Source organism: Natrix helvetica (genome assembly GCF_964273705.1).
Source record: "Natrix helvetica genome assembly, chromosome: 3".
Lineage (NCBI taxonomy): Eukaryota > Metazoa > Chordata > Lepidosauria > Squamata > Natricidae > Natrix > Natrix helvetica.
Window position 1 is genome coordinate 140255960 of NC_138549.1, and position 15603 is coordinate 140271562.

At 38.3% G+C, this 15603-nt stretch overlaps 1 protein-coding gene across 1 annotated transcript; it reads right to left on the reverse strand.

The window, feature by feature from the left end:
* Positions 1-1896: 1896 nt before the first annotated feature.
* On the reverse strand, positions 1897-14226 carry LOC309388565 (uncharacterized protein). Its single transcript, XM_081945974.1, has 8 exons — positions 14104-14226; positions 12995-13088; positions 12575-12691; positions 10053-10164; positions 8896-9024; positions 6834-6955; positions 5701-5835; positions 1897-3687 (listed from the first exon to the last, which is right to left on the reverse strand). Exons 2-8 carry the CDS (start codon positions 13056-13058, stop codon positions 3455-3457), a joined length of 912 nt encoding a protein of 303 aa, XP_081802100.1. The 5' UTR covers positions 13059-13088; positions 14104-14226; the 3' UTR covers positions 1897-3454.
* Positions 14227-15603: the final 1377 nt, after the last annotated feature.

A 15603-nucleotide genomic window follows, 5' to 3' on the forward strand; every position in this document is an offset into this window, starting at 1 on the left:
CTGGGTTGTACTTGTCCTGCACTTTCTCTCCATTTACAGAATCCTTAAAGACGTCTCTTTCACCAGGCTTTTAAGATTAAGATTAATTACAATGCTTCTTGTTACTGGGAAATAGTGAATAGTGCGCTGGGTACTATAAATGTTATAGTTTATATTTCAAAACTTTGTTACTTGGATTTTTGAGATCACATTGTATCATATTCCTGTATTTTATATATGAGTAGGATGCGTTGTAGTATGGTGTAGAAAATAAATGTTACAATGTTTTCGTACTGTACTTACAAAGTATAGTACCTTGGGATGGTAAAGCAAAATCTGGAGTGAAATATATATTTTCCATAGATGTCTCAGCTATGACTGAAGCACTGTGTCACCATACAGAAACAAAGTTTTTGATTAGGACATCACTAAGAACACCAGTAGCCAAAGGTGGAGAGATACATAATATGAGATGACTTATAATTAATGTCAGGTGGAAAAATATTGGTTCTTTCTTCACAGAATGAAAGGATTTGATTTTGGGAGAGCTAAAAGCAAACTGTGTCTTGATCTTGGCGCATCCCATCCGAGAGAAGTTTGAAAAGAACAAGCTCCATAGCTAATGCACAGCTGACCAAGGCTTATGCTGTTTATCTGTAAAGTTCAGCTCATTAAGGTTGCTTGTAAAAGATTGGCTTAATATCTGGTGCTTGTGTCAATGGAATGGGACAACTCAACAAACTAAAATGGTTTGCTTTGAGTTGCATTCCAATCCTGCCAGTCAAGCAGACTGCAAAGTTTGCAGCCACATTTAGCTGTGGTCCGATGTACCACGGAAATGGGGCTGCATGGACAGTAAATTTGGAGTCCAAACAGAAAAAAAAACACTCTCTTTTCGCAACATCGGTGTCTGCTTTGGGGGAACATTGCTGCGATTCTCCATCCAATCACACTCTGCACATATTCAGAAACACCATGAAATCACCCACCCGGCTTTGGATGAGAAGCTCTCTGCACATGACCAGAAACATCAGGAAAGCACTCTACACATGACAATGAAATCACCCACCCGGCTTTGGGGAAAAGCTCTCTGCACATGACCCGAAACCAGAGGTGGTATTTAGCCAGTTCTGACAGGCATTGGAGAAGCAGTAGTGGAAATTTTGAATAGTTTGGAGAACCGGCAAATAGCCCCCCCCCCCCTTCCGCTGCCTCCCAGCTAATATTCTTTTGTTGCCCTGAACAGGAGAATGGAGCTAGAAAGCAGGTTAGTGGGGTGGGGAGGGAATGGGGATTTTGCAATATCTTTTCCCTGCCACGCCCAGAAAGCCATGCCCACAGAACCGATAGTAAAAAAAAATGTTTGAATCCCACCACTGCCCGAAACACCAGAAAAGAAAATGGAGCTGCGCTTGCCAGTTGCTCGCTGGTCACATAGAACCCTTTCCCCATCTGCACTGATTGGCAAAGCCAGAATGGTTAGGGACCACTGCTGTAAATGAAGGAATGGTGTGAAATGATGTGAAAATATTTCAACCTTTCCAGTAATTAGGGATGACAGGAAGAAAATGGTTCTCTGTTTCTGCCTAGAAATGTTAGATTTAATAAGATCGTATGGGGTATGATATAATACTTGCCCTCAGAAATTGTGGGTGCTGCAGCACGGAGGTTTTTAAGAAGAGATTGGACAACCATTTGTCTGAAATGGTATAGGGTTTCCTACAGGGGTTGGACTAGAAGACCCCCAAGGTCCCTTCTAACTCTGTTATTCTGTTAATAGGGCTTTTTATTTGTGTGATAGTTGAAAATTTGGTGAACATACAGACACACAAACTTTGGAAACTGTTGCAATTGCCACTTTTATTTTAAACATTACAATTGTAAGGATAAATTTTACAATTAATTCTAAAGTTGGAAAAGTACATACTCTCATGTCAAAGACAGCTGCTTTATAAACAAGGGGAAGAAGCAGGAATTTTCAGGAGCAAGAAATTAGTCTTGTTGAATTGAAAAGATGGGAAGAGAGAATTAAAATTCAAGGTCTTGTTAGTGAATTTCTTGTGCATATGGCTTCCTAATTTTCTACAGTAAATTTACCTAAATAACTTTCATGAGGCTGCTTTGGAATATGAAGAGAAAAGAGAGTCTAATCATCATATCTGGTATAAAGCCAAACAGTGATTGCTTTCCCTTACTTCAAAACTAAGTACAGTATCATGGTATAGTATCAAGATTTAAAAAAATAAATGTCACTGCTGCATTTAAAAAAGATGAAGTGATCAACAGACATGACAGATAATTATGCTTTTCCACTTACTTTGAAGATTCATCAGTACTAGCAACAAGTATAGAAAGCCTTGCAACGTTACTGAAGTATTTCAAAATATTGCAACTCTATACATGTTACATTGCTGGAGGCTTTTAAAAAGAGACTGGACAGACATTTATTATAAATAATATAGGTCTCCTGCGAGAGCAGAGTGTTGGACTAGATGACCTCCAAGGTCCCTTCCAACTCTTGTTACTGTAAAGTGTGTCTCTCAAATGCATACCTGGGCATTTTACAATTCCCATGCCACATCTGGCCCTTCTGTTGTCCCTGTCCAGCCTGCAGTGTCAGAGGTGTCAGTGGGGTGGGGCAGTAGTGGCAACAGGAGAGGAACAGAGTGTGGGTGGGGGGCAGTGGTAGTGGCAACAGCCCTCCACAACAGTCCCAGTTTTTCATGTGGCCCTTTGGAAAGTTAATTGCCCACTTCTGCTCCAATGTATGTGTAGCATTTATGTGAATAAATAGTTAAATATATTGGTCTGCCTAAAATCTTTATCCCTTTCAAATATTTTTGCTGGTTTTACAAAACTTGGACCCTACTTAAATATATTCTCCTTTGGGAAATCCATAATGTTTATTGGATGTTTCAGTATATTTCTAATGAATGTTCATAAAGCTGCTTGGCAAACACATGTGCTATAGTAGTAATAGTAGTGATAGTGGTACAAAATCCACAAATCAGTCTGCTTTTCTGTATTTTAATAATGATTTAGTGCAATTTTATCACTTAATCTATTAATGCAAAATGTATGCCTTTTCTAACACATCCGTAGCATTTATATAGCACATATCTAAATAAGGATAATTAGTTGTTACTATATTCCAGATATTAAAAGGAATATCTCTTGGCTGTATGCAGTTGCCAGTGATCACGTTATAAAGGGTTTTTGAACAAATTCTGGATTCATTAAGCAAATGTAATTTTTAGGTTAATTAATTAACTAGCAACGTTTGCCACCATAAATTCCTTTTTACAAAAATCTGCGTGGCCAACTACATTGGTGTTCAAAGTTGATAAAAATCTGGTCTGGTGGACAATCCTTGAGCTCAGTGTTCCCATCGCAGCAAGCATAGTACTTGTGTGGATCTGGTGGGTAAGTGTAATTGCCATTAGGTCTGTCTTTACAAAACTCATCCACAATTAAATTACTTGGCCAATCCCTGATTATTATAGACTGGACAGTTCAAGATTACCGTCTGCTCATTAGAGCATCTATAATATTTGCGTGGATTTGCTGGATAAGCATAGTTACCATCAGGTTTGTCATTACAAAATCTACTCGGATCAGAGACGTGGAGTCTAGGATTCACAGTGGATGCAGGAATAAGTGTGATAAAAGGGCTTCCTGTTGGTTCCGTAGATTCCAAGTCAGCACATACTGAAAGAAATATTTGAAGTCAGATCTTTAGATTCTTGTAACAATTCAATAGCATTATTACAATCAGAAGTATCTACCTTGCACTGAACAAAAGTCAGGACTGTCCCTGCAACCATGTAACCACTCCCATCCCCCACCCCCATTTTAGTGTGCGCCATATGCAGATAAGAGTGGGTTTTGCACAGTCACACCCACCTTCTTGACTTCTTGCTTCCCTTTTCTATAGATTCCAACCCAGAAAATCCATTATGAACTGGTATTATTAAAAGAAAATACTAATGGAAATCATTTATGCTAGATGAGTTCTGCATGACTAGGGATAAAAATCTAATAATCTTGAATTAATGTTTTTTAGAACTGTGACTATTAAATAACGAGTCTGTACTGCTTGATTTAAATCAGAGTAATGCTGAGACTTCCAGGATAAAGCTTTGCCATTAAATTAGAAATAGATAGGAAGTTTGTTTAATGAGGAAAGATATATGCCGTAGCTTTTGATATGGATATCTTGATACGTTTTGCTAAAATGTTTTATAGAAAAAATTAACAAGAACTCAAAACACATACAAAGAGGATGTGAGCCGGACTGGATTAGACTTCCAGCACTATCAGATTAGCCCCAACTTTTAAATGTAATTCTACTTTCAGAGTTTCAATTATCTGGCAGAGAGGAAAGGAACTCCTGGCTCACTCCCAAGACACGGAGTGCATGCCTTGGGAAGGGCATTTAATTCTCCATAAGTCTACTTCCAGAAATGAACTCACATCCTTTCCACAGCATTTTGAATGGTACAGATTCTAACTTTTGCTGGTTTAATAGCATTTGACTATACATTCTATTTTAGGTTGTCTATAAGGTAACTCTTTCTCGTGTCTACCTCCAAATTTCATCCAGAGATCTTTCTTCCCAAATATTTAATCAAATTATCTTGATTCAAAATGTGTTTTCATTTTGCTATTGTATAAATTTTGTTTAAAATCTTCCTTAATATTTCAAATGTTGAATTCCTTAATAAATATTATTATAATAAATAGGCAGTGCCCTCTTTTGAAAATAAAGAGCGCTAGTACCCAGATTAAAATCCAAATATTATTTTATTCCAATAATTGGTACCATTATCACTCAGGATTCTCGAACTAATCTGCCCTCTAAAAAAGTATGGGCAAACTCCCAGAATTGTCAGACAGCATGGCCATTTGTGAAAATTTTGGGAGTTAAAATCCATATTTCTCGAAAACACCTAGAATAAAATGATAGTTTTATCTTGTACTTTTTTATTATTAAATACTGCATTTGATGGTAGCAATTACAGATTCAGTTTCTCTTTCATTCTTAATTTTGCTTTATATAGATTTTAGGTGGCAGGTCCAAATCTTATCTATTTACTAGCTGTATAAATTATCAAATTATCTTTTGATAGTGGTAGAGTAGTATAAAAATATTTTCTAATGGCATTAACTAATGCTATTATTCCAATATTTAGTATCTTATACACAAATTAAATATTCACAGGATTTAGTAAGACTCCATTATAATACTGTACAATTTCTAGAACTTCTTGTCTTGTAATATTGTCATAATTCTGTTAATTATATTAATTCTTATCCATTTTTCCCATTGATAAAACCAAATAGCCTAATCTGCTGCCCATTTAAGAGTAATGTCAGTTATGAATATCTCGCTTGGTCCTGGACATCATATCACTTGGTTGGTTTTTTTTTAATCTTTAAAGAATAATATTTGCAACTCAAGGTTGAAATGAAGGATCCTTGGTACTCTCTGAGCTTGTTTGTTTTCTTGCAGATGTTTCATTACCAAAACTTGGTAACCTCATCAATGCTAGCATTTCTCTCTTCTTAGGGTTAGCTGGCAGAAAGTGCTTTGAGCAGAAATAAAATATGCTTAGGCTAAATTCTTCTGGGTAACATATTTTATTTAGGATCATGGCTGAAAGAATCAACACACACTTCAAATGTTGTTGCAGAACGCAATATTCTCCTTTGCAAACTTACCACTGTCAATCTTTTTCATCAAATGGATAGATGGATATTTTTCATTCATCACTTTATTCTGATTCAAAGCGTAGACAGCTTTAGCCTGAATATTGTGCTTGTTCTCAAATACAAAAGTCCACACAGGTATGCTACCTAAACACACAGTAATGAGTTAATTACATTTTTAGTACAGTAATACAAGAATTACATTTATAATTTATCTAAAAAAGACTTAATACGTTTCACTAATAGCAGAGGATAGCAATTCATTTTAAAATCTGCATATTTCTCTTGTAATAATATGAAGTATTGCTTAAAATTTTGGAACAAAAAAGCTTAGCTAATAAAAACAGGCACAGTAATTACCACCAAGCTCTCATATTTGAGCATAGACTGACATCTGAACATTCTAGACTGATTTTCTAAACTTAAGTGAAAGATGAGTGCTTCTCCATAAAAGCATTTTGTCACTTTTTAAATTTCTGTTTCCATTATTGAAAATATTTTACAAAAGTAAACTCTGTTTCTTTGTCATAATTTACTAGCTCTTTTATGGCTCTTCAATGACTACTGTATATGTGGTACAAGTTCCAAAGTAGCCAAAGATATTCACTTTGTGTACTATCAATATCTTCCTTGTGTGTGTGTGTGTGTGTGTGTGTGTGTGTGTGTGTGTGAGAGAGAGAGAGAGAGAGAGAGAGAGAGAGAGAGAGAGACTGTGTGTGTGTGAGAGAGATTGTGTGTGTGTGTGTGTGTGTGTGTTTTATGGGTAGTTATAAACATATCTGTTTATGTATAGATTAAAATAGTTCATAGTTTATTTATTTGTTAAATTTACATGGCGCTCATTATTGACGTTCCGAAATGCTATATGCTTATATACATAATGAGAGAGAAGAGATTATAGATAAACTAACTAAATCAAAAAAGGATAGATAGTTCTCTTTACACACAAAATAAAGCAGAAAAATATTTTAAATACTATAGAAACATTAGCCTTCCCAGTTCAGTGACTTTTTAGGGTCTAAAACAAAGTTACCTGACATCAGTCAAACAGGATTTAAGCAGCTAATGTATATAACATCTTTGTCTATCAAAATAAAGGATCCACTTCTCCATAATCTTCCAATTCTTAATTTAAGTAGATTTACCTGGTGCTACAGAACGATCTCTTACAACTTCCCAAACTCCAATGTTTGTACGATTTACATGACCAATATCTTCCCAGATTATACGGCCTTTTCCTCTTACTAATATAGTTTCATTGACGCATCTAGAAATTGATCAGTTTACAATGCACTTTTAAGTTCATTTTATTCATAATTGTAATATATCTTAACTGTTGTGCTTCTTAAATAAGAATTCAGAACTAATAGTTTCTATTAGTTTAAGCTAAATTATTGTTCTATCTTAATAAGTTAAGAAACAGATAATGGTTCCGAATTTTGGATGATGGCCACCAACACTAAAATATAAGGGCATAAGTTAAAATCATAACATTTAGCCTACAGATGAGTGGAAATATGTGGCTTCTGGGTATACAGAAACTATACAAGAGAAGAATATTTCAAAATATCTGAAGCAACTTTGTGCCTAATTTCAGGCTTTTAGCAGCCAGACATGGATTATATTTTTGTATCTTTGCTGCACCAATAAGCATTTGGATATATAAGGTAAGCTTGATACTACCTGACAGACAAGGCTGTACTGCAGATATGAAAGTGGAGAAGCCTGCTATCTCAAACTTATTCTGAAATGATTTCCATCCAAGTTGACCCTAGGATTGACCCAGCCTACATTCAAGAATGTGCAGAGTGCTACTGTTTTTCATTCCACAAATCTCTTATTGTGGGACCAATTTCTGGAACTGATTGATTGATGTAGAATAGCTACATTTTCACTAGGAATCTTTCTACTACCAACAGAGCTAGAACCTTGAACAAAGCTGAGATCAGGGCCGGATTTAGATGAAAAGAGGCCCTAGGCTATTCCACTTATGGGGCTCTTTCACCTCCCATTTTTAAGTTTGTAAATTACATGAGAGATAATAAAATACATCATTACTGTGATATATATCAATATATTAAATGAAACATGTTGTAATTGGTACTAACCTTTATAAAAATGTGGCACGGATAATAAATAAAAATAAAAGGCCCCTCTTGATCTTGAGGCCCTAGGCTGAAGCCTAGTTAGCCTATAGGAAAATCCAGCCCTGGCTGAGATACTCATGTTTTGAAACAGAAAGCATATCAAATGATTTATGATAGCACTAACTTAGGAGCCTGTCCATTCCTTCCTAAAGATGATACCTGGTAATGACCGCTGCAGCAAGGATGTTCTTTGACTTCATTAGACATATCTATAGGAAATAAGATCTGCCTACAGATGTGGTAGATTTGTGAAGTGAGACTGTAGAGTTAACCTCTCCCTGCAAGTGTCCCTGGCCTTAGGAGCAAAATGTGTGTATGAATCAAACTACTATCGTTTGTATTAGGAACTATAGTAGCTTGACTCAGCATATTGTATAATGCACACCCAACCAGTTGTGGTTTACTTTATAAACTACAGTGAAATAAATAATAGATTAGCAACATATGTGAATTTCACTTTCATGAATCATCTCTCATCACAATCTATTTTACAGGAGTAGGCAAAATAAGTATGGGTAAAATAGGGAATTGTGCAGCCACTTTGAATTCCTTGGAGGAAAAAATAGATGTAAGAATAATAAAAACAACAATAATAAATTTTCAACTTCTTTTTTCAAAATGGTAGCCATTTATTTTTTTTTATTTTTACCCCAGTATTTTATATTATTATTATTTTATATCTATACATTCTTTTTCTAATCTAGTTTGGAGACTAGAGTCGACTCACACATTTTCCATACTGTTTGTTATCATTATGATTTGGTCTTTGAGTTTTAATTTCTGAAGTAACTTTATTATATTCTCCAATCTTTTATTGAAGTCTTGTTATATTATTTTAATGGTATCATTAAAACCAAATATAGGTTAGACCACTTTATTGGGTTCCCCTTAGCTATCTATAGTTGTGAAAGTTGGACCTTAAAAGAGCAAGACAGGAAGAAGATGTGGAGAGACATAGCCCATAGAATCACCAAGAGTCAGACACAACCGAATGGATAACATCCACATTTAATTAAAAAAACAACCACTAAAGAAAAGGAAATTTGGCAACCAGGCTTACCTGTAGCTAGACAGATGAGGAAACTGGCTGGAGTTTTTAACAACTACATTTCCTAAGGCTTTGAACCCATGTTCACAATCCAACTCAAAAACTGTAAAATCGTTATTGCCTGAACCTCTCCAGATTTCTCTGAAAATTCAAGATACGAAAGCCATTATTAGAAATGAAAAGTCAAGGTTGCACCCTCTATCATTTTTTTTAGAATTGTTAACTGTAATGAATAGGATGCAAATCCAACATATACATACAAGAAGTGAAAAGTGCAATGTATCACTGGTACAAGTCATATTTATGTGTAGGTATATTGCTTCTGGGCCATGCCGTTACTTTAGAAATGCAGTTATCTGCATTGACAAAAGAAATAATATAATTCTTTAATATAAAGAATAGAGTAGAGTAGAGTAGAGTAGAGTAGAGTAGAGTAGAGTAGAGTAGAGTAGAGTAGAGTAGAGTAGAGTAGAATAATATTTCCAATTAGCCCTATGAGGTTTTCAGTTTGGGCAGTAGGAGGCTTCCAAATGAAATCTTAAACTAGCCATGTTTAGCCTGGAAAAAGAAGACTGGGAGACTTCCTTGAGCACCAGATCCAATATCCATATTCTTCATGTCTCTGAATCCTGAGAGAAGATTTTCAGGGAACACCTATAGCAGTAATTGCTAACCTTTTTCAGTCCGAGTGCCCAAAATGCAATGTGCGCCCCACCTCACGCATGCACCTCACCTCACTGTGCATGTGTGCGTGATCCACCCCGCACACGCCCCACACCCTGTGCATTTGCACGTGACCCCCCCCACATGCATTGCCCCCACGCATATGCATGTGCACCCCCTACAGGCACCACCCTCCCATACATGCGCTATACTCCACCATGCATGCACGTGCAACCCCCCCTGCATGAGCCACACACACACATGCGGCCGAGGTCTGGTGGGAGGTGCATGCGCATGCGTAGCAAAGTTGAATTGGGATGACGGCTCGCATGCCATCAGAGAGGGCGCTGCATGCCACCTCTGGCAAGTGTGCCATAGGTTCGTCATCACAGACCTATAGCTTCTTTGCCAAAGCTTTTTGTCCTATCCTTTTCAGGAAGGCATGTTATTGTATTTTTAGGATTAGTAAATGTTCAATATGTTATATGTCTTCTACATTTAAATACCTCAAACCTTTAGGACGTCCAAGAAGGCCATCGGTCTCATCCTTCACTATTACAGCACTATTATGAGGTTTACGTTTACCTTGTACAGCTATGTCTCCAAGAGAAAAATACTCTGGGGGAAAAAATAAAGATTGTCATTACAATCCCACTATCCACTATCCTCTGTATTGCAGGTTTGCTAATCTCATCTGGGTTTAATTAACTGTCTTGGAATTGACACATAATTCAAGGCTTTTAAAATATTTGAGCCAGGAAGATTTTGTGCTCCCAGAAAATCATTCCCTTTTCAAAGAACTTTCAACATATTAATATTCTCGATATAATTAAAAGAACACATAGCTAGTGGATGTGTTTTATCTTTCTTAGGAGTTGACATTTCCTTCTTTACAATAGACTGTTAACATCTAATCAATGACAAAGTCGCTCAAATCCGGATGGGATGGACCCCTTTCAGTGGTTCAGTAGAGACGCCCGTTGCGAGTCTTGAGGGACCGCTTTGGGAGGAGTTTGACTCGGTTGCCATCGAGGATTTGGACAGGTTGCGTGGACGTCTGCGACCCACCACATGTTTATTGGACCCGTGTCCCTCCTGGCTTGTACTGGCATCCTGGGAGGTTACGCGCGACTGGCTCCTGGGCCTGGTGAACGCCTCGTTGGGTGAGGGGTCTCTACCGGCCGCCTTGAAAGAGGCGGTGGTGAGGCCCCTGCTCAAGAAGCCTTCCCTGGACCCAACGGACCTAGTCAATTATCGTCCAGTCTCCAACCTTCCTTTTTTAGCGAAGGTTGTAGAGAGTGTGGTAGCACAGCAGTTCCCACGTCACCTGGAGGAAAATGATTATCTAGACCCGCGCCAGTCCGGCTTCCGACCCGGGCACAGCACGGAGACGGCCTTGGTCGCATTGGTCGATGATCTCTGGAGGGCCAGAGATAGGGGTTGTTCCTCTATCCTGGTCCTATTAGATCTCTCGGCGGCGTTCGATACCATCGATCATGGTATCCTGTTGCACCGGCTAGAGGGGCTGGGAGTCAGAGGCACCGTTTTACGGTGGTTTGGCTCCTACCTCTCTGGTCGGACGCAACGTGTGTTGACAGGGGAGCAGAGTTCGACCCGGAGGTCACTCACATGTGGAGTGCCACAGGGATCGGTGCTCTCGCCTCTCCTGTTCAACACATATATGAAACCGCTGGGCGAGATCATCCGTGGTTTTGGAGTGGGATACCATCTGTATGCTGATGATACTCAGCTATACATTTCCACTCCGAACCACCCCAATGAGGCCGTCGAAATGATGTCCCGGTGTTTGGAGGCCGTACGGGTCTGGATGGATGGCAACCGACTAAAACTCAACCCTTCCAAGACGGAGTGGCTGTGGCTTCCGGCCTCCCGGTTCAACCAGGTGCTTCCATCTCTGGCCATCGGGGGCGTCCAACTAGCCCCCATGGAACAGGTGCGCAATTTGGGCGTCCTCCTGGATACCCGGCTGTCCATGGATAACCATGTAACAGCCGTGGCAAGGGGGGCGTTCCATCAGGTCCGCCTGATGCGCCAATTGCGCCCCTTATTGGACCGGGATGCCCTACGCACAGTCACCCATGCGCTAGTGACGTCTCGCCTGGATTACTGCAATGCTCTCTACATGGGGCTTCCCTTGAGATGCACTCGGAGACTACAGTTGGTCCAGAACGCGGCCGCGCGGGTGATTATGGGGAGGACTAGATACTCCCCTGTAACACCTCTCCTGCGCGAGCTGCACTGGCTGCCTGTGGTCTACCGAGTGCGTTTCAAGGTTTTGATTATGATCTTTAAAGCGCTCCATGGCACAGGGCCTAGTTATATGCAGGATCGCATCCTGCCCCACACATCCCTACGACCAATTCGCTCACACAGAGAGGGACTTCTCCGGGTGCCGTCCGCCAAACAGTGCCGGGGGGCGACACCCAGGAGCAGAGCCTTCTCTGTGATGGGCCCAGCCCTGTGGAATGACCTCCCCCTTGACATCAGGATTACTTCCGATCTCTGCTCCTTCCGTGTACAGCTGAAGACCCACCTCTTTCAACTATCCGGCCTGGCTCAATCGCAATTGTAATTTTCCCATTCCTCCAAACTGTTTTTTAAATTGTTCTTAAATATTAATTTTATTGGGTTTTTACAATTGGGGTATTTTAAAGCAGATTTTTAACTGTCTATTGATGTAATTTGCTTCCTCCTCCGTGTATGTATGTGTGTTGTGTATGTATGTACGTTTGGTGTTGTTATATATTTTTTATGTTATATGCTCCATTGTACGCCGCCCCGAGTCCTACTTGGAAAGGGAGCGGCTAATAAATCCAAATTTATTATTATTAATTTATTATTACTTGAGGAAAAACACACTATAGTTTTCTTCACTATAAATGTGTTGCATTTTTATTTAAATTATAAGCATAATCTTTAATTCACATTTCCTTTTTTAAGTAATGTGAAACAGCTACTGTATCTTTTCAAGAGGACCTACGGGAATAATCATATAGAAACTATTAACTTTGATGATGACAGTCCACACGCCAGAATGTCGTAGGCTTCATGTTGTCTTTTAGGCGTCCAATCTCCTTGTAATGTTTGCAAAATGTGTACTTCAGTTTTGTTCCAGTTGAATATTCTGAAGGAAAGATAAAATACATATGAAGTTATTTTATACTAAATTAGAACAATAACCCATCTATTCTCTGTATTGCCTTAAGGTAGTCCTCCACATATGCCTGGTCACTTAGCAACCATTCAAAGTTACAATGGAACTACCTTAGGGCTACTTATGAGCAGAAATTGAAATCTCAACAGTCAGTCTCCCTTTATTTAAAAAATAGTGTAACTATTTTATACATATAAGAATTAATTTGTAATGTATCACATTAACAAGTACATTTAATAATATCACAATAAGATAATAATTTATGTTTGTTACTCGTAGCAGATCCTGCAATCAGTAAACAGAGCATAACAAAAGGCCCATATGAGAAGATCCCCATCGCTGCTGAAATTGCAGTTTTGATTAGAATCTGCAAAGAAAATAAACAAAATAATTAGAACTTTATCAAATCAAACATATTAACATTAGTTTTGCTAGAGAGTAACCCTTAAATTATATGGTCTCACATTATTACTGACAAAAATGTCTTCATCCACTAAAAATTTTATGTCAGTTAAGTTAAATATAGGCGTTAAATAAATGGAGGATGGAAATTATTTTGCATCTTAATATGACATGAATGGAATCACTACTTAACAGGCTTCACTAAAAGGAGAAAAGAGGTATTGATTTTCAGCTGTAAAGAGCTGGCTTGCTCTTACTGGGAGAACATTTAACCGTTGTTATGAATGATAAATCCTGTAGGCATCATTAGACAGTTGGCGCTGATGTTGGGAGAAAAAGGTGCTGGTTTATCCCAACACAGGTCCATCAGCCACAAGGATGATCCTGAATTCATTCTTATTTTGGATGTTGAGATGTTATCCTTTATAATCCCCAGAGGAAGCATTTCACTGGACTTTTTTGCCTGCTGACATAAGTCAAACAGTATATCTACACTGGCTTCAAATTACAGTTTAATGTCATCTGGAAGAATTTTCTTGGCAGCCGTCAAGAGTTCTATTTAGCACAATGCCAAATACTTTATTCCAGCACTCTAACTCTCTATTCTGGAAAGTTAATATTCTAAACAATGAAAGGCTTCCATTTCATCTCTGACATGCTACTCATTGTTGTGATGGAAGTTGTTTTGCAATGTGGTTTGCATGTAACAGCTGAATAACCATATATATAGTTATTGTTACCCAAGCATTACTCCTGAACTGGTTCAATCCAAGAAACTTTTCACTGCGTGGCAGTGCCTGTTATGTATTCTAAAATAAAATTCAGATAACTCTTGAAGAGTCTATCATTCACATATTTTCTTTTTTGTTTTCTTATTTATTTTCATTACAATTTCTATTTCTCCCCTAATATATTTTGGGGAAATGGTGCTATTCTGTCTGCTTTTGTTTTAACAGCATCTCTAATATCTATATACTCACCACTGATTCCTTCCTGGGCAGCTCATCTACGGATAACTAGAATGAAGAAAGGCCAGTGCCAAAGAATTCCTTAAATACATGTTGCCGGGAAAACAACATTGACTGTGATTGGCCTATCTCAGGCTGAAAAGAAGAACTATAGGAAGTGTGTCAAGAGTTCTTTTCAGATTAATGTTTCACGAATCAAGTGACTGATCACTTTTATAATCTAAAATAAACTGTAAAAGAGCAAACTGTTTATTTATATTGGCTGAACATAGAGTTTAAAATATCTATATTTACATTTTGCACAGTTCTAGAATGGTTTGGTGACCTCTTTTTTCAGTTATCCTGCTAAATGTCATAAATTTGAAGATAATTCAAAAGGAAGCATAGTCTCTTTACCATGGATGATCAACTTTCACAAATATCTTTTAGTAGTGTAGGTATGAACTACAATTCCACTGGTATTTTACCAGGTATATTGTTATGGCTGATGTGCTATATTTGGACAAGCACAGCTAGATACAGGTCTCTACTGAATCAAAAAGTTTTCAGAATGACTATCAACCAGTCATTCTCTCTCAGGCTGAGCTTCAGAGTTGTTGTTCTGAGATCTCTGAAGTATACTACCTTGATTTCCATAAAAAGGGAAGGTCGTCATCATCATCATCACCATCACCATCATCATCATCATCTTAACCATTGTCTATCCACTGCAGGATGAAGGTCCCTTCCACATGTTTTCAACCAATAAGGTCCAGATATTTCTTTTGCCAATTGGGCCCTCAATGCTTGCTGATGTAGTCGATCCATCTTGTTTTAGGTCTTTTTCATGGATGCTTTTTATCAAGTGGGATCCATTCTATGATTGCCTTGGTCCACCTTCCTTCAGTTATATTTGCTATGTGACCAACCCATTTCCATTTCAACTTTTTTACTCTATTGATGATATCATATACTTTTATTTGTTCTCTAATCCATGTGCAGGTAAAATGGCAGGCGAAAAAGAAAAGGTGTAATGCAATTTTTTTTTAAAAAAAGGTATTTCCAGTAGGAACTGGCAGGGCTGTGTTGATACATTTTTTTGAAGTGGTAGAAGTCTGACAGCCTCCAAAATCATATTTCAAGAAGAGTTTTGGCCTCAGCCACAAACAATGTCTACAAATTCTCTGTAATGTTATATAAATTGATTGACAGACAGATTTCTTTGGCTGACCGTAAAATCTTGAGTCACCTTGGCTTTCAAAACTCCAAAGCATGCAACAGTGGAAGATTACTGTTAGATTCGGGCAACGAGAGAACAGACTCCGGACACGTAGTGACTTAACAGCTCTTTATTAGTAGTAGTAGTGATCCAACTTGTTCTGTGGCCGGAGGTTTCCCCTTTTATAGGGATCGGGTACGCCTCTCGACCAATCAGAACGATACCTGTTTCCTGCCGTAGCGGCGGACCAGAGAGGAGACTTGCTGCGATATATGCTAATATCTAACACCCCTCCCCTCTTAGACGGCGCATTC

Bases quoted from the DNA above. Each gene is read 5' to 3' on its own strand.
- LOC309388565 (XM_081945974.1), bottom strand. From the start codon at position 13,058: ATGGGGATCTTCTCATATGGGCCTTTTGTTATGCTCTGTTTACTGATT. The intron at 12,692-12,994 runs GTAACAAACATA...TCTTTCCTTCAG, and splicing joins GATTGCAGGATCTGCTACGA to AATATTCAACTGGAACAAAA. The intron at 10,165-12,574 runs GTTAATAGTTTC...TTTTTCCCCCAG, and splicing joins TGTGGACTGTCATCATCAAA to AGTATTTTTCTCTTGGAGAC.